At 66.8% G+C, this 27,974-nt stretch overlaps 3 protein-coding genes across 3 annotated transcripts in view; 1 reads left to right on the forward strand and 2 right to left on the reverse strand.

Moving 5' to 3' along the window:
- Positions 1-9,434: 9,434 nt before the first annotated feature.
- Positions 9,435-12,142, reverse strand: ATP5F1D (ATP synthase F1 subunit delta). The gene is made up of 5 exons (XM_040086544.1): positions 11,973-12,142; positions 11,085-11,238; positions 10,651-10,739; positions 10,290-10,418; positions 9,435-9,552 (listed from the first exon to the last, which is right to left on the reverse strand). Exons 1-4 carry the CDS (start codon positions 12,105-12,107, stop codon positions 10,296-10,298), a joined length of 501 nt encoding a protein of 166 aa, XP_039942478.1. The 5' UTR covers positions 12,108-12,142; the 3' UTR covers positions 9,435-9,552; positions 10,290-10,295.
- An 866-nt stretch (positions 12,143-13,008) lies between these two features.
- CBARP (CACN subunit beta associated regulatory protein) lies at positions 13,009-20,579 on the forward strand. The gene is given in 11 exon segments (XM_040086535.1): positions 13,009-13,039; positions 15,160-15,231; positions 15,775-15,920; positions 16,021-16,082; positions 16,386-16,551; positions 16,619-16,793; positions 16,989-17,141; positions 17,468-17,527; positions 17,529-17,676; positions 17,792-17,975; positions 18,303-20,579. Coding segments are annotated over 10 exon segments (2,322 nt in total). The 5' UTR covers positions 13,009-13,039; positions 15,160-15,183; the 3' UTR covers positions 19,483-20,579.
- A 337-nt stretch (positions 20,580-20,916) lies between these two features.
- STK11 (serine/threonine kinase 11) overlaps positions 20,917-27,974 on the reverse strand; it is a 32,066-nt gene continuing 25,008 nt past the window's right edge. The window contains exons 8-10 of the mRNA XM_040086538.2: positions 26,707-26,900; positions 22,871-23,090; positions 20,917-21,682 (exon numbers count right to left, since the gene is read on the reverse strand). Coding sequence (XP_039942472.1) covers positions 22,882-23,090; positions 26,707-26,900 — 403 coding nt within the window. The 3' untranslated portion in view covers positions 20,917-21,682; positions 22,871-22,881. The remainder of the gene's footprint in view (positions 21,683-22,870; positions 23,091-26,706; positions 26,901-27,974) is intronic.

Here is a 27,974-nt window from a genome sequence, read left to right on the forward strand (position 1 = left end):
AAGGAAGGGAATTCCCAGCCCTACTTCTTAGGGGAAATCCCCCACCAGCCCCGGGCAGCAGCTTTTCTCTTTTCTCTCTCTTTCCACCCCCCCACCCCCCCCCGGACTGAACTCTTGGCTGATTCCACGGCTTTGGCAAACCGGGGATTTTATCGCAAGTCTCTGCATTCCCCTCGCAGGCGCGGGGTCATGGGATTAGGGCAGAGCTGACTGCGGCTCCGGAGCAGGGAGGGGAGAGGGGGCGTTTCTCGCTCCTGTGCCTGCAGAAGACGCCGGGCTGGAGCCTGGGGGGGACCCAGCTGGGACGGGGACCCTTTTCCTCCCTCAGCCTGGGGAGGGGAAGCGATCCCGTGGCTTCCAAGGGACTCCCAGGCCCTCGGTGCCCAGCTGGGGCCTCGCACGGAGCTGCCGCAGCGAGTGGGAGCGTTCCCACGGGCGCGGGGCCAGCGGCCGGGATCATGCGGGGCACACCCCGACAGGAGGGTGCAGCCGAACCACCGCACCTCCACCCGCCCGGCCCAGCCCACCAGGGCACCGCCGAGGTGGGAGCGGTGCCGGGCTGGGGGTCCCGGAGCCCCCTCCCCGTGTCCCGAGCCCCGCGGGGCCGAGCGGCTCAGCCTTAGTCACGGTGGCAGTGGTGACTCAGTGGCCCCGGCGTGCTCAGGTGAGGCACCGCTGCTGCCGTGAGTAAGGAGCTGCTGATCCCACCCTCCCGACACCACGCTGGGGCGCGGACCCCCGCCGGAGCCCCCGCCGGAGCCCCCCATCCCCGCGGGCTCGGGGTGGCCTCGTGGCGGGCACGGATGTCCTTGGGCAGGACGGCGGTGCCTGTGCCGGTGACGCTGGCGGGGCTGTAAACACCCAGGCGTGTCCTTAGAAACACACAACCGGCTCTGTGTGTTCCCAGCTCTCGGGGCCGTGTCCTGGTGGCCTTTGGCAGAGTGTCCGGGCGTCACAGCCTGGGGACACTCCAGATGCCAGCCCCATGCGGCCGGAGCCGGTGGCCCTGCCTGGCCTCGCTCGCCGTGCCCTGGCTCCGGGGCACCCCTCTGGGGCTCTGCCCATCACCCTGGGTGTGAGTCCCGGGGATGAAGTCACCCCTGGAGTGGCTCAGGCAGCCCCCCTTGGGAGTCTCACACGGTGAGCAGGGGGATCCCAGCAGAGGCTGGGTGGCTCAGGCCAGACCCCAGGGTGAGTCAGCTCTCCTGAGGGGCTGGGAGGAGTCACCAGAGGCCCCCACCTGGCCCCGGCCCTGGGAAGGATGGCGAATCCCTCTGGATTTAGCAGTGCCCAGGTGTGGAGCCATACTTGGCTGTGCTGGGCCGTGGCCCTGCTGCCACGGTGAGGCCAGAGCTATTCTGGGCTCCCTGAGCTCAAGGGCCCCTTCAGGACACTGAACTCCTGTCCCTGCTCCCATCCCAGTGGCTCCCAGCCCCCAGCCTCGCTGCCTCCCTGCCCGTGGCCCCCTTAGCTGGGGGCATGCAGAGCTTTGCTTCAGCCTGGAGTTGTGAAGGGATGAGGAGGGGGAACTGTGGACCCCAACCCTGACCACCTCCTGTCCTGCTCCGTGCCCCAGCTCTGCCTCTGTCCCTCTTCTCCCACAGCCCCTGGTGTCCCCCAAGCCCCATCCTGGCCCCAGCTGTGTGCTGGCGCTGCTGTGGCAATTTTGGCAGCGGCGGAATTCACGCCAGGAGAGGTCCTGGTGGTTCCATCACTCCCATGGGCGCACGGTGCCAGGTTGTGCCCGCCAATGGGACCCTCCCCTGGGCACGGCCAGGGGCTGAGACCCCCCCCCCCCCAGTAGGGCAGGACTCAGCTCCTGCGCCTGGGGAGGCCTGGAAACATGGGTAGGAAACTGTCAGGGTGGGAAGGGGCACCCAGGGCACAGACCCCATGCCCACTGTGACCAAGAGCCCCGATCCCCCATAGCTCCCGTGCCCCCTGTGCCCCCTGAGCCCCCACTCCCCGCCCTCAGCACCAGGCTCTTTCCCAGACGCTGCCACATTTCTTGGGTTGTTTTAAATCCCGGCTCCAGGAGTCAGCCGACAGCTCAGCTGTTGGTGGTGGTGTTATTATTGCTGTTATTATCATTATTATTATTATGAATGTTTAAGCGAGCTGCCAGCCTTGGGGAGGGGAAGGACTCAGGATTTCGGGAGCCTCCGTGGATACACACTGAACCTTGTTCCTGGGGTGACCCATGCTTGTAAACCCGAGGGAAAGTAACTCCCTATTCCACCGTATCCAATCCCATCCCACCCCATCCCAGCCCATCCCGTCTCGCTCCAGCCCTCTGATCTCACCGTGGGCTCATCCCGCCAGGCGTCATCCCCACCCCTGGGAACGCTGGCACACAGGGTGGCGGAGCCGTGCGGGATGGATCCCAAACCCGGAGCTGCGCCAGGACGGGATCCCGGTGCCCGGTGCGGGATCGAGGGGGCCGTGGGGCGGGCTGCCCCACACGCTGCCCCACGGGCGCACACTCAGCGCCGCGGCATTCCCACCCTGCGCCTGCCCCGGCTCCCCTTGGAGCCGCCTCAGGAATGCGGGAACCTCACCCGGGCGGGGAGCGCGGGCATCGCTCCACCCTCCCTCGCCTTGGGGGGCCGGCAGCCCCCCAGCCCGGCGCTGCTGTGGGCCCGGTGCCGTCCCTGCAGGGCTGGCACCCTCTGACCCCCAAAACCGGGAAGGAGGAACAGGATCCGTGCCGGCAGGATGTGCCCCAGGAAACCCCGACTGGGGCGGGATGGGGACGGGAGGAGACGCTTCCTCCTGGCCTTGTCCCTTCACACTCGAGTGCAACCCCTCCGCCCCGAAGGGGCACACGCGTGTGCGCGGCCACGCGCGCTCACCCCGCACGCAGAGGCCGGCACACGAGCTCCGTGCGTGCTCACACTCCCGGGGACCCGCTCGGCGCCGGTGGGTGCTGCACCCACACCCGACACTCCCACACCCACGTTCCCACAGCCCGGCGCCCCCTCCCTTCCCAGCCCCCCGCGGCCGCAGTTCCTGTTTACGGGGATGGAGCCGGCCCGGCCCTCCCGGCACCGGGGACGGGGGGGCGGCTACCGGGGCACGGCTGCTGCCTCTCCCGTGCCTGGCACCGGTGCTGATGAGTTCCCGGTTACCGGCTGTGCGGTTTCACCCCACGGATGCAAGAGCACGGCCCATTCTGGGAACGGCAGCAGGAAATCCTGGCGGGGAAAAGAGCTGGAGCCCGTGCGGCATCGGCACGGGCCGCGTGTGGGGTGAGGGTGCCCCTGGCCGGCGCTGCGGGCACTCCGGTGTTGGGGTGTCCCAGCGCCGCCGCGCTCCCGGCTGGAGCGGGGCCCCGTGCCCAGGTGAGGGGCTGGAGGGAGGTTCCGTGCCCGGGGTCCAGGTGTGTCACAAGGAGCCGAGGGAGGAATCCGGCCCTGGGCCGGACCCACTGTGCCGCATTCCCCAGCGCCGAGCCACGCTGTGAGGAGCCGGGCTCAGCTCATCCCAGCTCCCAACCTGTGGGGAAACTGAGGCACCGGCTGGGGAAGTGACTCACCTGCACTGTGGCCTTTAAATGCACTGCTCCGATTAGATAATGGGCGGAAGGATCAGAGGGAGCCCGACAGCCCCTCATTAAACCTCGGGGCCTTCAGCTCCATCGCAGCCCGTGGCCACCTGGGCCGGTGCTGGCCCGCGGGAGGCAGCCCTGCCCAGAACCCACCCACTCACATCCGCGGGCGGCTGCAGCACCTCGCATCTGTCCTTGCCGGATGGTTCCTGCCCACAGGAGATGCTGCCCCTCCCACGCCCCCCCAGGAGCCTGCAGGAGCTATGGGGAGACATTTTGCGGCCCCCTGGCAGGACCCTGCACCTTTGAGGTGCCCTGCCTGGGACCCAGATGCCGCAGCCCGGCCGGGGTCGGGGCCGCGGCCCATCTGCCAGGACAGGATGTGGGGCCGGACGGGGGACACAATGTGGGGAAGTGAGAAGGGGACAGCGGGGACGGGGCCATCCCGTCGGCACAAGCGGGCTCACGGCCCCTCCGGTCCCCAGAGCTCCCGGGCACTGCCAGGTCCCCTGCGCGCCCCCAGCTCTGCGGGTGCTCCCTCCTCCTGCACCTGCCTGGCCCGGGGGGGGCCCTGCCTGCAGCGGCCTGTCCGCGGGCGGCCGGGACGCGAAGGAGCTGGTTGGGCCGGGCAGGTGTCGGGTGGGAGCGGGGTCCGCTCAGCCCACACAGGTGTGGCCGCGCCGGCTGCGGCAGCGAAGCTCCGCGCCCGGCTGGCCCCGTCTTGCTGGGTGGCAGGAGCTCGCAGCCCGGGGCGGGCGGGCACACCCCGTCATTACCCCACAGCAGCTGCCGGCGCTGCCCGGGCAGGGAGGGGACGGCAGGGCCGGCACGGCCAGGTGGGGACGGGGCAAAGCCATCGCCCACCCGCTCCTGGGCCTCGCCCGCTATGGGGTGGGGGTCGTGCCCCCCTTGCTGCGGGGGCACCCCCGCGCCCCATCCATGCCCCCGACGCGTGGGGGAGGCAGCGGGGGTCAGAGCCAGCAGCTGCCGGGGACGTGCCCTGCGGGTCCGCAGCGCACAATGACCCCATTGAGGTCCCGCTGGGCGGGGAGGGGGGGGGACACCCAAGGTGGTGGTGGCAGAAGTGACTCCAGTGTCACGCCAGGCCTCAGTCCTGCTATTTATACCCGGCGGAGGGGTGGCCTTTGAGGGAATGGGGATGGAAGCGCTGCCGACCCCTCCCTGCCGCATTGCCGGGGCATCCCGGAGGGCAGCGGCCCCGGGCCCCCCGGCTTTCCCTCCCCACCCCACGCCCCAGCCCGGCGCCAGCCCCGCCAGGAAGAGCCCCAGCGCCGGGACCAGCTGCAGCCGCTTCCTCCCGGCCCCGCCAGGAACTGGGGAGCCCGCGGGGGCTCCGAGCCCCCGGCTGCAGCGGGGCGAAGGGAACCGAGCGGCCGATGGAGCCCCAGGGCTCGCGGGGTGGGGGGGGCTTGCACCGGGCACCTGGGCGCTGGATGCCAGGATCCAGCTGGGAACTCCTTGGGAACCTCCCAGCTTTACCAAGGGCGAAGTCCCGGCACATCAAAGGCGGGCGGAGGCAGCGGGAGCCGGGGCTGGAGCCTTTGGTCCCTGCCAGGGCCCAGCTCCGCCACCCCACGGAGCTCCCACCGCCCTGCACCGGGGTCCCGTGCCGGCACACCTGGGTCCGGGGTCGTGCCCCCCTCCACGGCGTGGCACCCAGCCCATCGCTGTGGCAACCGCCACCGGCTCCGGGTGTATTTTCTGCACCAGGGCCGCCGTGGGAACCTGGACGGGTGCCACCTCATTCCGCTGGGCTCTCTGGGCCGCCTTTGTAGCCGGCGTCGAGCGCAGCTGGCAGCCGCTTCCTCCCCGGGCTCCCCCTGCCCCGCGCGGGTCATGGCCCCGGCCGGGAGGCGATGGGAGGGGGCTCTGCTGGAACCCCCCGCACGAGGCCACGCACCCCCGCCGGCCCCCCAGGGCTTTGGGCCGCCTCCAGCAGAGCCAAGCTTGGCCTCCAAGGCCGCCCCGAGCGAGGGCCGTGCCCACGGCCACGGGGCACCGAGCCCCTGCCAAGGCACCTGGGACCCCCGGGGCACCGTGCCGCCCCCGCCCCGCCGCCCCCGGCAGCTCCCCGGGGGGCTCCTCCAGAGGGGCGGAATCGCCAAACGCAGCGCCGCGCTCTGAGATTCCCGTGCCCCGTTGTCGCTCTCCCCAGCCTGCCGGCGGCTTTCCCCATCCGTGCCTCAGTTTCCCCGCGAGAGAACGCGCCCCGGGCCAAGGTTTGCCGCGTGGCCGGCGCGGCGCTCCGGGGCTGCTGGCCCGGGAGCAGCGTGACAAGCTGTGTCGTGCTCGGCTGCAGCACCCGCCCTCCTCAACGCCCGCCGGCGCTCGATCTCGTGCCCGGATTTTGGGGTGAAGCCGCCGGAGCGACGCTCCCCACGGCTCCGCCGCCATCCGCAGGAAAAAGCACCCCCAGAACCGGGACCGAGGGGCCCCAGCAGCACAGATCCCGGTGCCAGACCCCGAGCCGGGCCCGCTCCTCCCCGCAGGGTTTTCCCTGAGCTGTGCCACGCTCCCTCCGCGGGGCCACGTGCGTGGGAGGGCGTCGGAAAAGGAGCATTTTCCAGAGCTGGAAACCCAGAGGAAAAAGGCTGCCGGCCGGAACGATTAAGGCGGGCGGGTTAATCATTACAGCAGCACACCCCCCCCCATCCTAAGGAAGCCGTGAGGATTCGGCCTTCGAGCCGCCCAAGGGCGACGTGGCCCAAGGACACTCCGGGCTGCGCTGGCAGCGTGTGCAGCCTCCGCTGACCTTCCCACGCCGGGGCCAGCGGCAGCAACCCGGGCCCTGGAGGTGGGAGGGGGCCAGGTCTGCACCCAGGCGCTTGGGGACAGGCAGGGAGCTGCAGGGCACCTCCGGGGGTCCCCAGGCTCCGTGCCACATTCTGGCGGTGGGAGGAGTGGGGGCAGCCCCCGTACCCCCACCGTGATGCTGCGGGGTGGGCACCGATGGTGCGGGGCAGCAGCTGGGACGGGCAGGATCCCCAAGGCGCCGAGGTTTGGGCAGGGAAAAGGGGCGGCTCTGGCGGATGAGTCAGCCCGGCGGGAGCGGGGCTTCCTGGGGCTGCGGTGGGGTTTGGGGTTGTTTTTCCTGCACAGAGAGGAGAGCTGGAACCTTTCGCCTGCATTCGGGACTGGGTGGGACGGGGAAATGCCACGCGGCCAAACGCAGGGAGGGCCGCCAGCACCGGGAGATTTGGCCTGGCAGAACCCGGCCCGTCTCGGAAATCATCCCCCGGAGAAGCGACGCCGCCGGCAGAATCCGTGATGCTTCACTTTCCGAGCTCTCCCGGCCCCGCTCCCCACCCTCCATCTGGCAGCAGAGGATGCGAGTCATGGACGAGAGCCCTGCGTGGAAAGGGAGGAGGGGGGGCAACAGCGCTCCCACCACGTTCCGGGCAGCCCTTCCCCTCTCACACCCACCACGCCCCAGCCCAAAGCCGGAGACAAACAGGTCCCGGGCTCCCGGGAATAACTCAACCGCGCTGCCGATGCTCCCGGTCCTGCACGGCCCCAGCGCAGCCAAAGGCAGGGGCGCCTCGGCACGCACCACCCCAAAAAGAGGCAGAAAGCAGGAAGGATGGAGTGCCCCGAGGCAGGTGCCAGCAATCCAGGGACAGGAAAGTGCCACTCTGGTGACACAATCCAGGCTGATAGGGGTCGGGGGAGAGGAGGGAGAGTCACCTGCTGAATCACACCGTGATCCACGCCGGGGCTGCCCCCCACCTTCCTGCCTGCCCCCAAAGTGGACTCATCCCTGCAGCACGCGCGCAGTGAGCCGGGAGCAGGGAAGGGCTTTGCCTCGGGAGCAGCCGCAGCCACACATCCCCTGCACCGAGTCAGGCCATTTCCGTGGCATCCAGCAGGACGTGACTGATGGCAGCTCTGGTGTGGGCAGAGGAGAGAACGGGGGAGGAGGAGGAGAACGTGGCTCTGCAGAGCCAGATAACGAGCAGGGAGGGGAAGGGCTGCAGGCAGAGGTGAGGGGCTCAGAGTCTGCACGGAGCAGGCTGGGCTGGGAGCCTGGAGGAGTACAGGGAATCACCCACACAGGCCCTGCACCCCCAAAAGTGCAGCTCAGGCTGAGCAGGGCTACGATACCACCAGCCAGGCACCCACAGCCCCTGCCCAGCACTGCTCCTGTCCTGCCTCAAGACACAGCCTTGTCCTTGCTGCATCCACAAGGCCGCATCCCCAGCGTCTCTGGCCATGGGAGGGTCCCTCACTCTCCCCCCAAACACAGCCTACAAGTCCCAGCAGGCGTCAGGCTGCGGAGCAGCCGGCCAAGGGCACCCTGCGAGGGGGGCAGGACCGGATCCCTGGGCCCCCCCGGCTCCCCCGGCGCTGGCGGGAGGCAGTGGGAAGAGCTGGTGAGAGGACGCTGACGGAGACACTTTTTTCCCATCCTAAAAATAGCAGCTGGCCGTTTCCCCAGCTTCCCGGTCTCGCCAACGCTCTTCCATTAGATGAAAAACCCGAGGCAGCCACCTTCCGTCAGCGCGGCTGCGTGTGCCGGGGGAGGCTCACGCGGCCGAAATAGCAGCTGGGGACAGAGAGGGGCAGCGGGAGAGGGAAGGGAGCAGGCCGGCCCCAGTGATTCCCAAGATGTTTTAATTAGCACAGCTCTGACTCTGAAGCTTTGCTCACGCTCGGTGCAATGTCTGACCTTTAAGGGGAAAAAAAAAAACAAAACAAAAACGGGAATGAGAGGGGAAGGGGAAAAGGCACTGGAGCAGCTCAGGAGCTGGAAGTCGGCTGAGCTTCAAATAGGCTCCGCATCAGGCACTCGGAGGCTTTTAATAAGCCACAGAGTGAGAAATTTAACACCACAGGCTCTATTTTTGATCACTTGTGAAGTGGGGGGGGGGAGAGAAAGACAGTGAGTGAGAGGAGGGGGAGGAGGTGGCGGTGAGAAGAGGAGGCAGCCAAGATTACATCCTGGGTGGCAGCGCCGAAAATAGCCGTGCCCTGCTCCGAGCGCGGAGTGCGGCCCGCGGGAGGCCGGAGCGGCAAGCGCTGACCTCACAGGCAGCCAACGCGCCTTCCCGGGCTGGAACACCGCGGGGAAAAGGGGATTAGAGCCACGCAGAGGGAGGGAGGGAAGCTCTGCACAGCGGTGGAAACCCGAAATCCCTCTGGGAAGGCGTGGGAGGGTGGCACGGAGCGAGGGGCCCGGCAGCAGCTGGTGCAGCAGGACACACATCCCGCACGCATGGCACAGGCAGAGCCGGGCCCTTGCCCAAACCCGCCCCTTCCCAGCGAGCCCTTCCCACTTCCCGGGGCTCTGAGGAGCCCTGGGGAACCCCAGGTGGCCTCAGACAGGGCTGCACCCAGCGAGCACCAAGCTCAGCAGAGCAGCTCCAGCCACCCCCGGCACGAACGGAAGCAGGGAAGATTCCCAGCACGCGCAGCATCTGCTTCCCTCTCCACACCAAGCCCCTGTCCAGGAGCAGGGGAAGTGCCCCTGGCAGCAGCAGGGGATGGGGCAGAGCCCGGCAGCTGCTGTCCAGCTGTGGGACGCACTGGGCTGTGCCAGCGTGGATTCCTGCAGTGCTGGAGCCGGGAGGCCGAGGCGGAGCCAGTGCTGGGGCAGGACGGCTCTGGAGCAGACCTGTGCTCCTCCTGCGCTGCCGAAATCCCGCTGCCCAAGTGGTCACCGGAGATGGAGGTGGCTGGAGCGCAGGGAGGGGATTGTAAACCTGTCTGATGAACCTCGTGGGGGTGAGTCTCCCCTGGGAATGCCCAGCCAAGCCCCAGGGCGGCGCTGGTGCCTTCCCGGGGTGAATCCGCCTTGGGGCAGGAGCTGGGAACTGCTCCCGGCTCCAGCTGTAATTGCTGCCTGGGAAGAAGGCGAGGTGCCACAAGAGGGGGTCACATTTCCTTTTAATTGATCAGAACGATTTCTCCACCTCCATTTGTCCCATCTGTACAGCCAGGGAGCAGAACAGGGACAGGCTGGGAGCTCTGCATCCACTGTGGGATTCCTGCAAAACGCAAAGTGGGGTCGGGTTAGCCCCAGTCCCAGGGCTTGGCCCCACTCCGAGCTCAACTGCTGTGAGTAAACACGAGGCACCAGCTCTCTAGGACCAAAGAGCACCCGGAGCAGAGATCAGGAGAGAGCAGGAGCTGTGCCCTCCCGTGCTCCAGGCTGAGCCCGTTGGAGGCTGTCAGTGACTCACGGCACACGCTGCCGCAGCTCCCGGCTGCCAGCACGTGGGAAGGGAAGGGATGAGGCACAGTCTGTGCAGGGCAGAGCAAAAAGAGGCCACAAGATAAGAGCCCGGCCTCACCTTCTCTGAGGCTGAAGCTGTTTGTCTTTAGTGGGAGGCTGTGGGGCAGAGGTCATGTGCTGCTCTCCCTGTGGGGGCCCAGCATCCCCCCTGCGCCCCCGAGCTGACCCCAGGTATGGCCAGTCCCAGCGGGGCCCCAGCAGTGACCGCAGCTCCCAGGCTGTCCCAGCACCATCCACCCGCCCTTGTGAGGGCTGAACTGCGGTGTCACAGCTGGGCTGGACCCCACAGTGCCACAGCCCAGCCCTGCTGGCACCTTGCAGCCCCAGGCTGGCTCTGGGCTGGGGACCCCCATGAGCCCCCCAGAGCTGAGGCCTGACCCTGGCAAGGGACAGCTGTGGTCACTGCTCCCCAAAAGCAAGGCAGATCCCTTCACCCAGCCTGGCAGGCCCCAGAGCAGGTCTGCATGCCAGGCTGCAGGTGAACCTCACCTGGATTTACTCCAGAGCCTTTACCAGGGCTTCGTTAGCTTCTACTTTAATCTGAGCTTCTGCTTTAGCAGCTTCATCGGACGCTGCTGCCATCTCTGACACAGCTTTCTCCAGGTTGGATTTTGCAGTCTGGACACGAGGGCACAAAGAAGGTGTGTCACTGGGAGACACTGCAGGAGAGGGGACTGTCCCTCCCTCCCTCCCCTGCAGCCACTGGTGTTTGATATGGATGCCAAGGACCCACTGATCTGGGAGCCCCACAGAGCTACAGACACAGGCACAAGGAGCCCAGAGCAGAGAAAGCGGGGAAAATCCCCTCCAGGGAGGGAGCCCAGGGCTGGTGCAATCTCTGGGTACTCACAGCCAGGTCCAGCATGTCCATGGTCACTGCCTCCTCTGCCAGCACCTGCACCGTGGAGTCGGCGTGGACAGTGACAGAGCCGCTGCTCACTGCGAGGCACAACGTGGGGTGGGTCAGCCAGGGCTGCCAGAGGGGCGGCATCGCCACCATCCTTTCCCAAAAAAAACCCCTTGCCCCCTTCCTGTCACATTTCCAGCATTCAGCAGAGCTCCCATCCCAAGGCTGGAGCAGGGGATGCTCCCAGAGAGCCTGAGCAGAACCAAGACCCGACCCCAGCCCACGGCTCCCACAGCAGCTTCCAGCAGCTCCTGGCAGGCTGGGAAGGCAGAAATCCCTGGAAGTGCACCAGGCCACACCTGGATGGGCAGAGCCTCGCTTGTGAAAGTGCCGAGAGCATCATCCCCGCACACACCAGCTCCTCCTGCCTCGCTCACCGAAGTACTTGGTGGCTGTCCCATCCTCGGCGTGGACTGTGACAACGCCCGGCCGCAGCACCTGGAGCGTGGGGACGTGGGATGCCAGGATGCCAAAGGAGCCGGTCAGCGTGGGCACATCCACCTGCTTCACGTTGGCACCATCGTAGAACACCTGGATGAGGAGGGCAAAGGGGCACAGTCACCACGGATGGTGGGATAGAGAGCGGTAGCTCTGGAGAACCAGGGAAAAGCCCAAGCCCATCCCGAGGGAGCAGCCCAGCTCCCGGCAGGTTCAGGTGTGCCCAGGACAGGGTGGGAGCCGAGCTGGGCTCCGCAGGAGAGCTCCTGGCAGAGGCAGTGGCGAAGCGTTCCCATCTCCCAGGGGCACGGCGGGGAGGCGGCACATGGAGACAGCGAGTCGGGAGTGGGCGAGAGGCGCCGGCACAGCCGGGAGCAGCCTGGGAAGCGCGTGGGGAGCCCGGAGCTGCCGTCCCCGCTCCGGCCCACGCTGTCCCCGTCCCCAGCGCCAGCCCGCGCCCTGCCCCGGGGACAGCTCCGGGCCCGGCGGGGGCGGACCGGCCGTGTGCCGCCGCGGCGGGGCCGGGCCTGGCGGGCACGGCGGGGCCAGCACCGGGGCTGGAAGGGCTGCACCGGCCTCAGGCAGGCGCCGGGAGCGCCGCGGCGGGCACCGAGCGCCCGGGGCAGGCGGGCAAGGCCCGAGGTCAGGGCCAAGGTCAGCCCGGTGACAGCCCGGTGACCGTGCCCCGGGAATCGCAGAGCACCCGCGAACGGAGCAGCCCCGCGGGGGAGGCGGCACCGGCCGCGTCCCGCCCGCCCCGGGCCCTCAAGGAGACACAGGGCGAGGCGGCGGCGGGGGCACCGGGACAGGGGCCCGGGCGGGCCTACCTGTGTGGGTGAGGCGAAGGTGAAGGCCATGGCAGCGGGGCCGCCGGCGGGATCGGCATAGCCGCGGGCAGGGGGCAGCGGCAGCGCGGGGCGGGCGAGGCGGACGAGGCGGCGGGCGCAGAACATCGCGGCCATGGCGGCAGCGGCGGCGGCGCGGGGCAGGCCGGGACGGCGCCGGACCACAGCTCCCGGCGCACCCCGCGCGCCGCCCGGCAGAGGAAAAGCGTCACGATGCACCGCCTGGCCTTATGGGAATTGTAGTCTTCCCCGCCTGGTGGTGCTGGGCGGGGGGTCCCGCTCCGCCCCCGCACCCCCGGGCCCCGGTCCGGCCGTGTCCCAGCGGCTCGAGGGGCTCCGGGCTAGGGATGGAGACAGAGAGATGGGGCGGGGATGCGGACAGGGCTATGGGGCAGGCAGGGGAACAGGCGGGAGTGGTACGGGCAGGGATGCAGGCAGGGATGCAGACAGGGATGCAAGAAGGGCTGGTGCAAGCAGGGATGCAGACAGGACTGGTGCAGGCAGGAGGGATGCGGGCAGGGATGCAGGTAGGGTTGGTGCAGGCAGGGATGCAGGTAAGGGTGATGCAGGCAGAGTTGGTGCAGACAGATGTGAGGGCAGGGGTGCAGCCAGGGCTGGTGCAAGCAGCGGTGTAGTCAGGGCTGCGGCAGACAGGTGTATTCAGGGCTGGGGCAGGCAGGAATAAAAGCGGGGGTACAGGCAGAGGTGCGGGAAGGCGACGGGAAGAGGAGCAGGCAGAGGGTGCAGGCAGGGCTGTGGGGCAGGCAGAGGAGCAGGGGATGCAGGCAGGGCTGTGGGGCAGGCAGAGGAGCAGGGGGCACGGGCTGGGCTGTAGGACAGGCAGGGCTGTGGGGCAGGGGATGCAGGCAGGGCTGTGGGGCAGGCAGAGGAGCAGGGGGCACGGGCTGCTGCAGGCAGGGCTGGGGCAGCCCCTGTCCCCACGTGACGCCCGCGCCGCGCGGGGGCGGCTCCGGTTCATTCATAAATCCCGGGGCCGCCCCGCCGCACCGAGCGCAGCGGCGGCGATGGAGCCCCGGTCTCGGTTGTAGGTGAGTGCCTGGCTCCGCCGCTTCGCGACAGCCCCTATCGCGACACAGGGAGCCGGCCCGGCCGAGGGGAGACCATCGCGCCCTACCGCGCGGAGAGGTCCCGAGGGCTCCCGCCTCGCTGTCACCAGCCCTGTCACCACCTCCGCCTGCATCCCTTAACCCTGCTGCACATCCCTGTCCCACATCCCTGCCTGCATCCCGCATCGCGCATCCGACATCCCTGCCTCCATCCCTGCCCCGCATCCCTGCCTGCATCCCGCATCCCTGCCTGCATCCCGCATCCCTGCCTCCATCCCCGCCCCACATCCCTGGCTGCATCCCCGTCACCGGGCTGGGGCTCGGGGCTGCAGTCACGGGGGGCAGAGGGGGTCCCCCCCATGTCCCCAGCCCAGCCCCGGTCCGGCGGGACCCCGTGGGTCGCACACACGCGTGGGGCGCAGCCCCGGCCCGCCCCCCGCTCCACTTCCCACGTGCGGAGGCGCGGCACCAGCGGGGTCCCCGGACCCCGAGCCCCCGCCCCGGGCACTGGCGGCGACCCCGGGTCCCGCCCCGCGTCCCCCCCGGGTGGGGACAGCCCGGGGACCGGCCCCCTCCTCCAGACAATGGCCGTCCTGTTCCTGCCGGGTCGCCATGGAGACGGGATTCCTCCATGATGGGGAACAGGAGGGACATTCTTCCCGCTGCCCCCGGCCCCCCGCTCCCCCCGCCTCGGGCCTGAGGGTGCCCCGCAGGGATCCCGCCCGTGGGCCGAGCGTCCCGCGTGGAGCCGCTGCCCCCCGCCCCGGGTCCCCCCCATGTGGTCGGAAGCGGGACCCCCCCTCCACGCCCTTCCCCTTTCTCGGGGGTCGCGGGATGGATCCCCTCACCTGCATCCCGCCAGCTCGGAGATGCCAAGGCCGCGGGTTCTCCGCCTCGGGAGGCCTCCAGCACCCCGATATCCTCCCAGGGGGTTGATACCCCGACCTGTGACAGGGCTGCACTCAGCCATCACCGTCCCCCACTGCCGGCTGCGACACGGCCACCCCTGCGCTGTCCCCACGAGTGACAGTCCCCACCCCTTCACCGGCTCCATTCACATTTTTCACTGACCTAATTTTGAGCGGCTCCCAAGCGCCCACCCCGGCCGGCTCCGGGGGTCCCCGACACAGCATCGCCCACCCAGCTCAGGCTCAGCCCCTTCAGCAGCCTGGGGACACACGGGGGGGACACACGGGGGGACACACGGGGGGACACACGGCCCCGCAGCGGGAGCTGGAGCTCGGCAGCCCCCGGGAAGGGCCGGGGACGGTGGCGAGGTCCCCGGCGGGTCCCCAAAGGCCTCAGGGCCGATGCCGCCGAGGGGAGCGGCGCCCCTGTCCCGGCAGCTCCGGTTCCTCAGGAGCTCGGCCCGGCCCCCCCCGGCCCCTCGGTGTCCCCCCCGCGCGGACAGCCCGGTGACGGAGCCGCTCTCGGGATGACTCACGAGCGTCACCCGTCGCGCTCCGGCGACACCCACGCCACGAGCCGTGGGGCTGCCACCTGCCCCCCGTCCCTGCCGGGAGCCCCCGGCGCGGCTCCCCCCGAGCTGCCGCGGGCAGGGGGTGCCCCGGAGGCGGGGCCGGGGCGGCGTTTGGCCCCCGGGGGCGGCAGCGCGGTGTCGCCCCGGACCGGGGCAGGGACTTCACCCCCCGGGCCGGCTCTGGCCGCCAGCACCAGCCACGGTTTGGGGGCTCCGGCCCCAGCCGTGCGTGGGGACCGTGGCCGCTCTTCGCGGGGCCGGGGGCTGTGCCCACGCTATCCGGGGGCTGGGCGCGGGGGCCGGCTGTGCCCGGCTGCGGTGAGGGGCTCCCTGGGGAGGGGCAGCGGTTCTGCCCCCTCCTCCCCATCCGTCCATCCGTCCATCCCTGCTTCCCTCCTGACCACACCCTCCATCCCTTCATCCTTCCCCTGAGCACACCCTCCCTTCATCCCTCCATCCCGGTCCCTCCCTCCATCTCTCCATCCCGGTCCCTCCCTCCCGGTCCCTCCCGGCAGCTCCGCACCGCGGTGCCGGGCAGGGGCCGGGCAGGAGCCGCCGCCGCCGCCCCCGGCCCGGCCCTGCCGTCCCGGCCGGTGCCTCCCTCTGTCTCCCCCCGCCCCAGGACGCGCTCGGGCCGGGACAGACCATGAGCGATGACCCAACACCCTGGGACAACGCGACCGAGAGCGCCACGGTGAGTCCTGCCTGTCCCTGCCCGTCCCTGCCTTCCCTCCCCGCGCCGCCAGCCCCGGGGTCCCGCGGGAGCGGGGGCTGGATTTTGGGAGCTGTGGGATTCTCGTGGCTGCCGTGGGGCCGGCGTCTTCGCGCGGGTGGGGACGGCAGCAGCCCCGCCGTCACCCCGTGCTCCGGGAGTGGGTGACAGCTCTCAGTGCCCCGCGCACCGCTCTGGGTGCCGGGGGCCTGGGGGCCGCTGCCGGATCGGCCCCTCTCCCCCGGGCAGCGAGCACCGACCCCCGCGGCGGGGCAGGGTTGGGGGTCCTGTCGCCGTCTCCATCCCCAACCCCGTTCCCACTCCCGCCCGGCGCGGGGGCCGCGGGCGGCTCAGCTCCCCCGGCTGCCGTTGCCTTGGTGCAGGCAGGGCCCGGGGGCGGCGCGGGGTGGGGGGGACGGGGAGGCTCCGGGGAGCAGCGCTGGCGTCAGCGCGGCGGGGGCAGGTTTGGGGCGGGCCGGGGTCTCCCCGCACGTCCCCGCGGCTCAGCTCCTCGGGCCCGGGCAGGCGGTGCCCGGCGAGGTGTCCCCTCAGGATGGGTACGTGCTGCTCCTGGCCCTGCTCTCCATCTTCATCGGGGGCACGCTGGTGCTGCTCTCGGGCATCCTGATCATCTGCCGCCGCTGCTGCGAGGCTGACCGCCGGCACTCCAGGTGGGCAGGCGGTGACGCCACTGTCCCCGGGGTGTGTGGCACCGCCAGGAGGGTCGGGGGGGGTCTGGCCCGGGCACCTCTGAGCCTCCTCCCTCCGCAGAGCCAGCGATGATCCCGAGAAAACCAACACCACTTACCTGGATGACTCGCAGCAGGCGCAGGGTGAGTGACCCGAGTGCTGCGCTGACCCCCCCCAGTTCCATCCCAAATTTCGGGGAGGGGGTGAGGCAGCTCCTGGGCCCTCCCCTCCCAAGGTGCAGCCCCCAGCCCCTCAGCAGTGGCCACCACACACCCCTTGTGCCCTCCACTGTCCATCCCTGGCTGTGGTGGGGGGCTGGCAGCCGGGAGTGGGGAATTCCGGGCTGGCATTGAGGCCCTGGGTGCAGCAAGTTTGCCAAGTTTTAGCTGGAGAAGCTGGGGCTCGCCACGGTGCGGGGAGCTGGTTGCTGACCCCCTTCTCTGCAGATATCACAGGAAAAGCGGAGGACCCCGAGTGCCTGTCATCCTCCAGCTACCGGGATGCGGAGAGCGAGCGGTTCCTGTCCTCCAGCTCCTCCACTGCCCGGCGCGTCTCCTTCAACGAGGCCGCGCTCTTTGACCAGGGCAAGAAGACCCAGGAGAAGGGGAGGAGGTGAAGCTCGGGGCTGAGGAGGGCGCAGGGGGTTGGGGCTGCCCCTCCTGACCCAGCTGTCCCACAGGTACACGCTGACAGAGGGGGATTTCCACCACCTGAAGAACGCCCGCCTGACTCACCTGCACCTCCCGCCGCCTGCCCTCAAGATTGTCACCATCCACGAGTGCGAGTCCAGCGAGAACAGCCTGGCCATGACCCCCCGCCTGCCCCCGCCCAAGCCCGGTCTCGCCATCTTCCAGGTGAGCCCCCAGCACCTGAGGGACAGGTGGGACACTGGGGCCGGGCCTCCTGCCACACCCCAGGGAGGCACGGCCGGGCCCAACGTGGGAGTCTCAGGGCATTGCTGGAAGTGGAGACAGGAGGTCCTGGGGTGCAGAGGCCCCTCCTGGTCCCCACCCTCGCACAGACCCCCCTGAGCGTGCTCTGCCTTGCAGCCCCCCGCGGGGGCCCTGCCCCGGCCAGTGCTCCCCAGCCATGCCGTGGGCCCCAGCTCTGCCCTGCCCGGAGACACCTACAACTCCACCGTGGACACCAGCTTCACAGAGGCCAGCCTGTCCGCCTCCTCCGACTCCGGGGAGGGGCCCTCGGTGAGTGCTGGGGCTGGGGGCCGGGACTGGGCAGGGGAAGGGGCCGCCAGCCTGCACAGCCCCGAGGGTCCGATCCCGCTTCCTCCCCGCTCGCCCAGATCCCATCCCTGCCCCCCTGCTCCGTGCCAGGGCTCGGGGAGAGACGTGGGCATCCAGCTAGAAACAGGCTGTGCCCCCCCGCCCCGTCCCTGCCCCGGGGGACATTTGTGCATCTGCTGCAGCCCAGCTCTGCGGAGCGGACAAAGGAGCCGAGCGGGATGCGGGGGGGCTGGGGGGGCATGCTCGGGTCCGAGCGGGCGCTGACGGCCCCCTCCCCGTACCCCCAGTTCACAGCAACACCCAGGAGCGGGAAGGCAGCCGGGGCGGGCAGCGCCGGCCCCGGGGAGCCCCCCCCCGACCCCCCCCCAGGGCACCGTGCTGCAGTTCTTCACCCGCCTGCGTCGCCACGCCAGCCTGGACGGGGCCAGCCCCTACTTCAGGATCAAGAAGTGGAAGCTGGAGAGCACCCAGCGGGCGTCCAGCCTGGACACCAGAGGTGGGGGGTCAGCGGGGGCCCCGCGGGGCCGCGCAGGGTGGGTGGGCACGCGTGGGTGGGGGGGCTGCTGGTGCCGCTTGGGTTTGTTCCCCCAGCCCTGCCCTGCGCCCCCCAGGGTCCCCCAAGCGCCGGCAGTTCCAGAGGCAGCGGGCGGCCAGCGAGAGCATGGACCAGGAGGACCGGGACCCCCATCAGACCGACATCATCCAGTACATTGCCCACACGGACGACGTGGCCTTCCACCCCGCGGGGGGCCCCTTCCTGCCCTCCCCCGCCAGCCCCCCACCCTCTCTCGGCAGGTATTTTTCAGTAGATAAGAGGGGACGGGGATGGGTCAGCCGGGCGCCGGGAAGGCTCCGAAGGACCCCGCGCTGCCCTGGGCATGGGGGGCGCCCAGCACTGCGGCTCTGCCGGGGCAACCGGGTCTGGGGTGAGGAGGGGTCTGGGGGGTGGCTGGTGACCGGGAGGTTGGGTTGGGGCGCGGGCACGGTGCTGAGGGCAGCATGGAGGACCGGGTGGCACCGCGGCACCGCTGTGGGGCCTGCAGGGGCCGGGCTGGCGCATCCCTGCCCGCCGCCCGCGGGGTCTGTGCGGTCCCTGACGTGACACCGGGGTGGTGCCCGCAGGCTAGAGCCGGGCGAGGGGGCAGCGGGCAGCCCCGGCGAGCCCGGCGTGCCCGAGCAGCCCAGCGCCTACCACGACATCTGGAGCCTGCGCGCATCGCTGGAGCTGTACGCGGCCTCGGAGCGCAGCAACGACCAGGACTCGGTGCGCAGCGACGGCGGGGACAGCGTCTCCTCCGCCAGCGGCGTGCCCCCCTGCCCCTCCCCTTCCCTGGACGAGGCCGAAGGCCCCGAGGAGAAGTTCTGGGGTCGGACCAAGACCGAGGAGTCGGAGCCCGGCACACGCAAGCTGCTGCAGATGGACAGCGGCTACGCCTCCATCGAGGCGCCCAGCCGGGGGGGCGAGGAGGGTCCCCCCAAGGACCAGACGGCCTCCGAGAAGCGCATTTGCTTCACCAGCGCCGGGCGGAAAGGAACCATCTTCGAGAGCTTCGAGGGCCGGGAGCCGGAGGAGGAGGAGGAAGAGGAGGAAGAGGAGGAGGTGGGGAGCACCACCCTGGGCGCGGCGGGCGGGGGACACCTCCGTCCCCACAGCCCCCTGGCCTGGTCCCCGTACGGGCAGATGTTCCCGGGGCGGGAGGGGCTGCCCCGGCGGGACTACAGCATCGACGAGAAGACGGACGCGCTGTTCAACGCCTTCGTGCGCCACGACCCGCAGTTCGACGAGTCCCCGCTGCGGGGGAAGCACCGCTCCCGCACCCACCTGCGCAAGCAGTGGCAGCACACCAAGCAGTTCAGCGACCCCGGCGTGCGGTACCCGGCGCTGGAGCGGCACCGGACGCCCCTGCGCCGCGGCGACAGCGCCAACTACCCCCTGGACTCGCGGTTCCACAGCCCCCTGCCCCGCATCGTCAGCGCCGGCGACGAGGAGGCGGCCGAGGCGGCCGATGGGGTCCCCCCCGCCCCGGCGCTGCCTGACCCCGAGATCCAGGTGATCGTGGAGGAGCCCGGAGAGGCAGCCCCCGAGCCCAAGGCTGGCTCCGAGCCCCCTGAGGACGATGACTGCCCCGGCCCCGGGAGGTGCTTGGGGCTGGGCTCCGGCTCGGAGCTGATGGACAAGATCGCCGGCGGCCTGGAGGAGCGGCTCTATGGGCACCTGAGGAAAGCGGCAGAGAGAGAAACCCCCGAGTGCAAGGTGGCCGTGGCCGCCAGTGATGTTCCCCCTGACCACAGCACGGTCTAGGCCCGGCTTGAGGGGAGAAACCCCCGCACAAGGGGGGCTCGGCCCCCACCAGGGTTCGGGCTCCATCCCCTCCTGCTGCCGGCACGGGGTGCCCGGTGCGGGAGGGGTGTCCTGGCCCGGGAAGGCCAGGAGGGCACGTGGGGGTCCCTGGCTGTGCCCCCAGCACCGGGGGCCCGGTAGCGTGGGGTGGCCGAGCCCCCCGGCTCCGGGCTGGAGGAGCCCCGGGGGTCGGGGCACGGAGGAGAAGCCGAGCGTTGGCCGGGGGGACTCAGCGCCGAGGGACTTGGCTGAAGCCCCCACCCCGCTGAAGCCCCCGCGGCGCCTCCGCTCTGCCCTCTCTCTCTCTCCGTGGTTTTACAAGCAATAAGCCTCTCGTCCGGCCGGGAACGTCCCCGCCACGAAGGGGCCGGAGCTGGGTGTCCCCGCTCCGGGGGATGCTGCGGTGCCACCCTGGCCAAGGGGGGGTTTGGGGAGGGGGCAGTCTCCTCCTCAATCCCAATCCTCCCCCCGCCAAGATCTGCAGGGAGCCTGGGATCTAAACTGGAAGCCAGGGGGATTCTTGAGGGGCTCAAGCACCTCCTGGGGGGACCTCAGAGTTGCAGCCCAAGGGCTGGGGGGGGGGAACAGGATCGGCCCCGGGGACCCCAAAAATACCCCCTGGAGGGGTGGGGGCTGCGCGGTGCCTGCCCCTGGTGCTGCCCCTGGCCCAGGGGACAGGGTGAGAGCAGAGTGGGGCATCCCCAGCACCCCAGGAGCTCAGTGGGGGCTCGAGGATATTTATTGATTTTTACAGAGGCGGCTGCTGCTCCGGGAGGGGGGGTTGGGGTGGGGGGGTGTTCGCTTTTTATTGGGTTTTTATTTGTGTTGCAAAGGATGGGTGGAAAAGAATAAAAAAAGGAACTGCCCCAGCCCAGCCCAGCCCTGGCTGTGGCTCCTGGGACTCTGCAGCGGGGGGGGGACAGGCAGGGCCCCCCCAAACCCCCATTGCATGCGAGTAGAGGCCGGGTTGCCCCTTCCCTCTGCGCAGGCTCTGCCCAAAGCCCTCCCTCCATCACCTCTGCGTTTTTAAGTCTATAAACAAAGGAGAAAAACCAAAACCAACCGACTGTGACGTCTCTGAGGTCTTTTCTTACCTTCTGCCCCCCCCCGGGATGCTGCCTGCAGTGGGGGCACGGGGGGCTCCGGGCCTGGCACTGCCCCACAAGTGAAGGGTTCGCCTGGGGGGCCGTGCCCTTCCAAAAGGAAAAGGAGGAAGAGGGGCTGGTCGTGCCCCCGAGCCCGCCTGCTGCAGGAGGAAGGACATGAAAGCCACCTGCTGTTTTCACTTTATTTTTCTTTAAAAAAAGGGGAAAAAAAAAAAAAAAAAAAGAGAAAAAAAAAAAAAGAAAAAGAAAAAAGAAAAAAAGGAAAAAAGGGGGGGGGGGGAAAGGCAAAAAAAAAAAAAGCAGAAAAAAAAGCCAAGTGGCTGCCAGTGCCCCGATCCCTTCAGAGCCCAGATTCCTCCCAAGCTCTGAGCCCTTCCTGGGCCCTGCTCCCCTCCGAGCCCCCGTGCAGCATGCAGGTGTAATAGAGTTCTGCTTTGTCTTAATACCTGGTTTTGGTATTATTATTTTTTTTTTTCCTCATCTGGTTTATTTTAACACATCACGATGTGTAGGAATCTCTAAATATACCGCAAATATAAACAAAACAAAAACAAAAAAACCCCAAAAAACCAAAACCAAAACAAAACAAAAAAAAAAGAAGAGGAAAATATATAATATATAACAGTAGTCTAAAACATAAAGTGCACGGCAATGGCTTTGCACGACTCTACACAGCCGGGGGGGGCCCGGCGGGGGGGGGGAGAGGGTCCCACCCCCACCCCAGACCCCTCATCCCACCCTTCCCATCGCAAAATTAAAAACAGAATCAGTGTCTTGATTGGCAAAGAGTGATCGGGGGGTGGGGAAGGTGGGGGGCAGCGTCCTGGGCAGCCGCAGAGTTCAGCTCGCAGGCGTCCGGCGGGGAAGGTCCAGCCGCTGCAGCTCCGTGTCCTGGCGCTGGCCGGAGCGGGGGGAGCGGGAGGGAGGGAGGGAGGGAAGGGGGGGCTCCTCTTGGTTGGTTTCCTCTGGTTTCCTTTTGGATGGCAAGCACAGTCCAGTCCCAGGAGAGAGGCAGAGCTGGGGTGAGGAGGGGAACGCAGGCTGGCCCGGGGACGCTGCGGGGAGAGCAGAGACAAGGGTTAGGGAGGCCATGGGGTGCCCAATTTGGGGCGCTGGCTCTGCTCCTGCACCCTGCCCCGGGGTTCCCTCTGGCACCCCGGCATGGGAGCGAGGGGCCTGGGCTCCCTGTGCTGTCCCTGGAAGGTTTTGGGGGTCCCCTCAGTCAGGTAAGCCCAGTCCTGCCCAAAGCAAAACCCCGAGGAGAAAATGACGCCAAGGAATGTCATTCACGACAAGGAGGGGAGGAGAGAATTCCCTTCCTTCCAAAGGTTTCTGGGCTAAGGGAGGGAGTGACCCAGCTAAGCTCGGGCAGCACTCACAGAGCTTCCCCTTCCAGCAGCGGCTGAGCAGGAAGGGGCAGGAGGAGCAGCGGGTCCGGGGAGCCCCATCCCGGCTCCGGCTGCACTGGCTCCCCGCAGGTGACTCACTGCCCCCATGAATTAAAGATGGAGCTGCCACGGGCCTCTGACAGCTGCAGGGGGAGGATCCGGCTTTTATTTCGGGCTTTTTTCACACCACAAAGCTGGTCGTGATCCAGGAGATAACAGAGCTCAGCCCCAGCAGCGCTGTGACGAGCATGAGGCCGGGGGCGGATGAGGCTGAACATGAGTCACTGCTGGCTCCGTTATGAATGAGGGGTGGGAAGGAGGGGACAGGGCTTGGAGCTGGGGAGGAAGGAGCAGGAAGGAGGAGGGGAAGCAGGGAGTGGGCTCAGCTTCCCCTGGAAGCGGCTTGAGCACGGCAGTGGCGTGGTCATGGGTGACAGGGCCACCTCTGGGCCAGGGGCAGGTCCCATGGGGGCCTCTCTGGGGACACGCTGGTGCTCAGCATCCCCCTGTGCTCCCCAAATCCAGGTGGGTGGCGAGGCTGGGAGCAGGGCAGAGGGGCCCTGGTGCCAGGGAAAGGAGGGACACGGCACAGCCACAGCCCAGGAGGGGACAGGGATCACTGCAGCACCCCTCACAGGACAGGGCAGAACAGAGCAGGGCCAGGTGGGCACAGCAGGCTGTGGGGGGGACTCCCCTGGGCTCTGCTCCCCCCCCAGCACCACAGGGAATCCAGACCTCGGGTAGCAGGGACTCTGCAGAGGGATGCTCGGGACCCAGACTGCACAACACCGCTCAGCTCCCTCGCCCTGCCCGCGGCTGGGATGGCACGCAGAGCCCGGCGCGCCCCGGCAGTACCTGGGCAGAGCTCACTGCTGCTTGCAGGTGGAGAGCTTGCGGATCTTGCTGCTGGCGGAGCAGGCCTTGCGGGAGGGGTTGGAGGAGGCGCTGGCCCGGCGCTCGCCCTTGGCCCTGGCGCTCAGCTGCCCCGGCTCCGTCCCGTTCATGCACACGGCCTTGGGCAGCCCCTTGCCGCGGCTCTGCCCGTTCTGCCCGGCCTCCTCCTCAGGCACCTGTCCTGCAAGGGAACGGCCACAGTGAGGGAGGGGCTGGCAGCGTCCCCTTCCCAGTGCTCGGGATGGATCCTGCTCCTGCGGGAAATCTGAACCCCTTCCTCCTTGGGGAGGGATCCCCAAGCCGGGATGTGCAAGGCTGGGAGCTTGAGACTGCACCTGGCTCCCTGCTCCCCTCGAGGACCGGTTTGGCCCCGTTCCCCCAGCACACAGACATGGTGTCCCCTGCTCCCTGGACTGTCTGTGTGCCCTGTTCCAGAGCTCAGGCGACAGCCCAGCTCCTCTGGGGAGCAGAGGGGCAGCGCTGGACGAGGTCACTCCTGTTCCTCCTGCCTTCTCTGCAGGTCCCAGCCCCAGGTACCAACTCTGGGGTAGCCAGGGGCTGGGTGTGTTTGCAGAACGGGGCAGCGCAGCCTCTGCTGGCAGGGCTGGGGTCCAGGTGTGTCACTGTCCCCTGAGGGACACTTCGATGGGTGTCATCAGCCCCTCTCCCTCCGCAGCTCCCTGTGACTCAGCAGAGATGAAGAGCCATTTCCAGAGGCACCTCCTGCTGCCATGGCAGGCCTTGGGTCACATCCCCTCACTCGGGGAGGGACAGAGGGACGTGGCTGCATCCTGGGCTGCTCCCACACCCCGAGCAGCCCCCAGCCCAACGCGGGGCCGAGGAGAGGCTTCCTCAGGCTCCTGGCTCCCCCCCACCGGATCCAGCCGAGGCAATTTCCTTCCAGCAGGAACGTCACGCTCCAGGGCCCTTCAGTTATGACTCAGAGGTTTGAGTGGAAGCAAAGGCTGTAAGACGATTATGTATAATTTTCTTTAAAGGATGCTCAATCCTTTCTCCGCCAAGGCCGGGCGGGACGTCAGCTCCGCTCGCGCCAACCGTCACCCCACTGCTGGCAGCCGGGGGGGACACGCAGGGGTGGTGGGACAGCACGGTGGGGGTCCCACCCCGGACCCCTGTGCCCTGCCACATCATCCCTGGGTGCTGCCGGAGATGGGGAGCGAGGGCTGGCTGTATCCAGGCTTACACGTGCCATCCATTCCCTCCTGGATCTCCCCTGTGTCCCAACGGCTCCCAAGCGCTGCCGCGGCTCCCAACCTCTGCTTACCTGAGCACTCCTGCCACAAGAACGGACAGGGACTGACTGGCCAGGGACAGCTCCTGGTTCTGGGCACCCTGGAGCTGGTGGCACCTGCAGTGCCCAGCCTGGCACTCTGGAGCAGCACAGCTCCTGGCCCAGGTTTCCACAAGGGATTGTAGCGATGGGGGTGCTCTGGCATCCCCCCCAGGACATGTGCCAGTGCCTCTGGCACAGAGGGAGGCTCAGGAGCACAAAGCTCATGGCCCTGCTATGGATTCCTCCAGTGCCTGAGCCCTCTGGAGCGGTGATGGCTGAACAGGCTCAGGGGTTCCAAGGTCTGGAAGAGGGGACACACCAGCCCCAGAGCCCCCAGTCTGGGCTCCCCCGGGGGCTCACGTGGCTCAGGCTGCAGCCCCGGCCCAGCACAGCCTGGCTGCAGCACCCCAGAGCTCCAGGTTTTTCCTCCCATGCCTCCATCCCACCGGCACGACTGCAGAGCCTCAAACAACCCCATTCAGAGCAAAGCTGAGCACTTCTCCTTCCCCTCCCTCGGCTGAACTCGGGCCAAGTCAATTAACATTTCTGACTGGGGAGGGAAAAAAAGAATCTATCCAAACAGCTCATTTGTCTTTTGTGTGACTCTTCCCTCCTCCCCTCTTTCCCTGCTTCAAAAGCACAGTCCCGGGAGTCTATTATGGATACCAAGGAGGGAGGTGAATCGTGAGCTAATTTTACCTCCTTCACCAATGACAGTTGCTGACGTTCAAATTAATGAAAATAAAAATTCAGCACGGGCTGAAGTCTTGGCAACTGCTGCCCCCGCGGAACCGCTGACCCAGCGCTGTGCCTGCCCGAGCGGCTCCTGCCCACCTCACCCTCACCACGAGCAGGGCTAAAAATAAAATAAATAAAGGGAGGAGGGCTGAGAGAGGAACCAAGGAACGTGGCTGCTCACCCCTGCTCATCCCTGCCACCCCTCACATTCTTAATGGCTCCGCATCCAGCTCATTCAGGCACCAAAAAAGGTTTCAAAACAACGCCGCAGAAGAGCTTTTGAATCGCTGTTTGTCAGACTGAGCACACAGGCAGCGTGAGCAGCCAGGAATGCACCTTCCTGACAACCAGGCTTGGCTCAGAAGCTCCAGTCCTGGCTGTATTTTCCAGCCTCAGACTGAAAAAGCCGGGAGCAGGTGCTGCAGGACTGGGCTGCAGCAGAGGACGGGTTAATGCGGGACAGGAAAGAGCAGAGCTCAGCCTCCAGACCTGAGGCAGAAAAGCACTGAGCAGGGAGCAGGACGATCACATCCCTTCACTGCACAAGAGTGGGGAGAGGATTCTGCCTCCAGGCCACAGCCATCCTCTCTCCTCCATCCTCTCCTGGCACTTCCCTGGATGGGATGTTTAACACCGATTGAACGGGGGCTCGCAACATTTACATCTCCCCACAGAGCTGCATGAATCTTTAAATAACCCTTTAAAAATGAAAGCACTTCCTCAAAGCCCCTTCCTCCTCTGAAGAACACAGGATTTAATGAGGTTTCCTCTTTCTACCCCCTCAAACCCAGCAGCCACCCCCACCCATGAGTCACTCACACTCCTGCTCTGGCTGCCCAGCAGAGCCACAGCTGAACTGATCCCCCATGTACAAGAGGGCTTTTAATTTATATTTTAATATGGGATCACTGCTAGAAATGCAACACCGGGCAGGTTCAAAGGGATGCTGCAGGAAGACTTTGGTGGAAAAATTCACATTTATTCCCTCTGCAGCTGCCCCCACCTCTGCAATGCCTCACGAACCCACCGAGGGTCTGTGCTGGGACCCTCCTCGCCCTGCTCCTCCCACACTCGTGTTCCCAGCGTTCAGGGGATTCCTGCCCACCACAAACACTGGCACATCCCACCTCGCCAGCCCCTCTCATCCTTTATGTCTCTAATCCCTCTGAAACAGCACAAATTACATAGAGAACATGGAAGATCTTCCAACAATCTGCCTGTCATCTGCCACGACAGCTCTGATTTGGGTTTAAACGCGGCTGTTTGTATGAGGAGGGGGAAATCCCCGGTGTCACTGCTCCCAGCAGACTCCTGCCTGCATGGGCTCACCCTGCTCAGCTGGATGGACGTGGAGCTGAGGAAGGCAAGGGCCAGGCTGGGACCAGTCTCCCTGCATGCAGGGTATCCCCCAGGTGCGCCACAGACCCTGAAGACAGAGTCATCTCAGGGCTCTGCTCACAAATAACTCGTTCTAGCAAAACTGGTCCAAAGAATTAACTGTGCTCAACAGCAGAGCCCAGCAGCAGCTGCTCCTGGGAGAAGGGAAGAAGCTGGCACAGGGGTAACCCTGGGAGGGGCACGCTGCTTGATCAAATCAAGGACTGAGGGATCTGGAGCATCACGGCTCACTCACACCATTCCACAACCAACAATCTCCTCCTCTGCTGAAAGGATTATTCAGACCTCCAGGCCTTTCCAAAAAAAAAAAAAAAAAAAAAAAGCTTTAAACACAGAAAAAAATCCCCCACAACCACTTCTCCCCTACCTGGTACTGTGAAGTCCTGAGTGTAGATGATATCATCTTCAATGTCATACAAGTCATCATCCTCTTCCTCATTGTAGCCATGCAGATCCTCCAGGTAAGGCACCGCCGTCATGCTCCTCCACCTGTCCTTGGTCTCGGGGCTGGGAGGGATGGGCACCAGCGCCTCTGCCTGAGCGTGTTTCTTCCTAAACCAGCTGCAGAGAGCCCAAGGGCAGAGCTGGGTCAGTGCACAAAGCATGCAGGAGTCCTCCAGTGAGGATGGCCCCAGCCCGCCCCAATATTCCGAGCTGGGAGCTTCACCCACGGCAGGTCAGGAGGAAGCAAAAGGTCTGGCCAGGTGTCAGTAGTGGATTGTGCTGAGGGACACGCTGGGAACAGGACATGAACAGAGGGACAGGCACAGAGGGCAGCTCAGGACCATTCCCTCCATCACAAACTCCAGCCCAAACTACCTGTAAGTCAAAACCTATCAGTAGAGCTGCAAGAGCTCCTGAATTTTATTATCCAAGCAAGCAGGACAGAAGGAACTTCCCTTCTCCAGCCCAACAGACACAAGCTTGCAGGATCCCAGCCTGAGGAGAGGGGCAGTTACTGCAGCAGTTTCCTCTAAAAGCCACTTTGCACCAAGGCCACAGCAGAAACGCTTCTACTTTATCTTTTTATCCCCCCTTGTCTCAAGGGACTCCTATCACTACCAAACCCTGTGCTGCCATCTGGCCAGGAAAGGATATCAGCTCCGAAAGCTGTTCTTAATCAGATCAGGAATCCAGCAGGCTGCTTCCCAGCAGCATCCCAGAACCAGATGGGATAAACCTCTTAGGTTTTCATCGTACTCCCATAGCAGACCTCCGACTCCAGACTGTCTGGGACATCTCCCAGTGCTGCATGTGGGCACCCAAAGTTTCCTGGAAGTGCTGCTGGAGCCTCCACACTCCCAGGGACCCCCTAAATGTGGGTGGGAGCAGAGGTTCCTCAGTGCCCAGGTACCTCTAACACGCCTTTCCAGCCCACACAAGCCTGATGGGACACAAGTGCTTCCACCCTGCAGTTGGCATCCAGTAACTCCTGGCCCCCAACCACGGAGGAGGGCCTGAGCCAGCCCAAGAACTCTCACCAACCTGAGCCATCTGGTTTTTATCACCCCAGTTCCAAATTCCTTTCAGGAAGGAAGGCTGAAGGCACCTCCTGCGCAGAGCTGTAATTATCATTTTGTTCTAGTCTTACACTGCTTTGACAGCCGGCCTAAAAAAAAGTGGGATTCTAACAAA

The sequence above is a fragment of the Hirundo rustica genome, chromosome 26, assembly GCF_015227805.2.
Source record: "Hirundo rustica isolate bHirRus1 chromosome 26, bHirRus1.pri.v3, whole genome shotgun sequence".
NCBI lineage: Eukaryota > Metazoa > Chordata > Aves > Passeriformes > Hirundinidae > Hirundo > Hirundo rustica.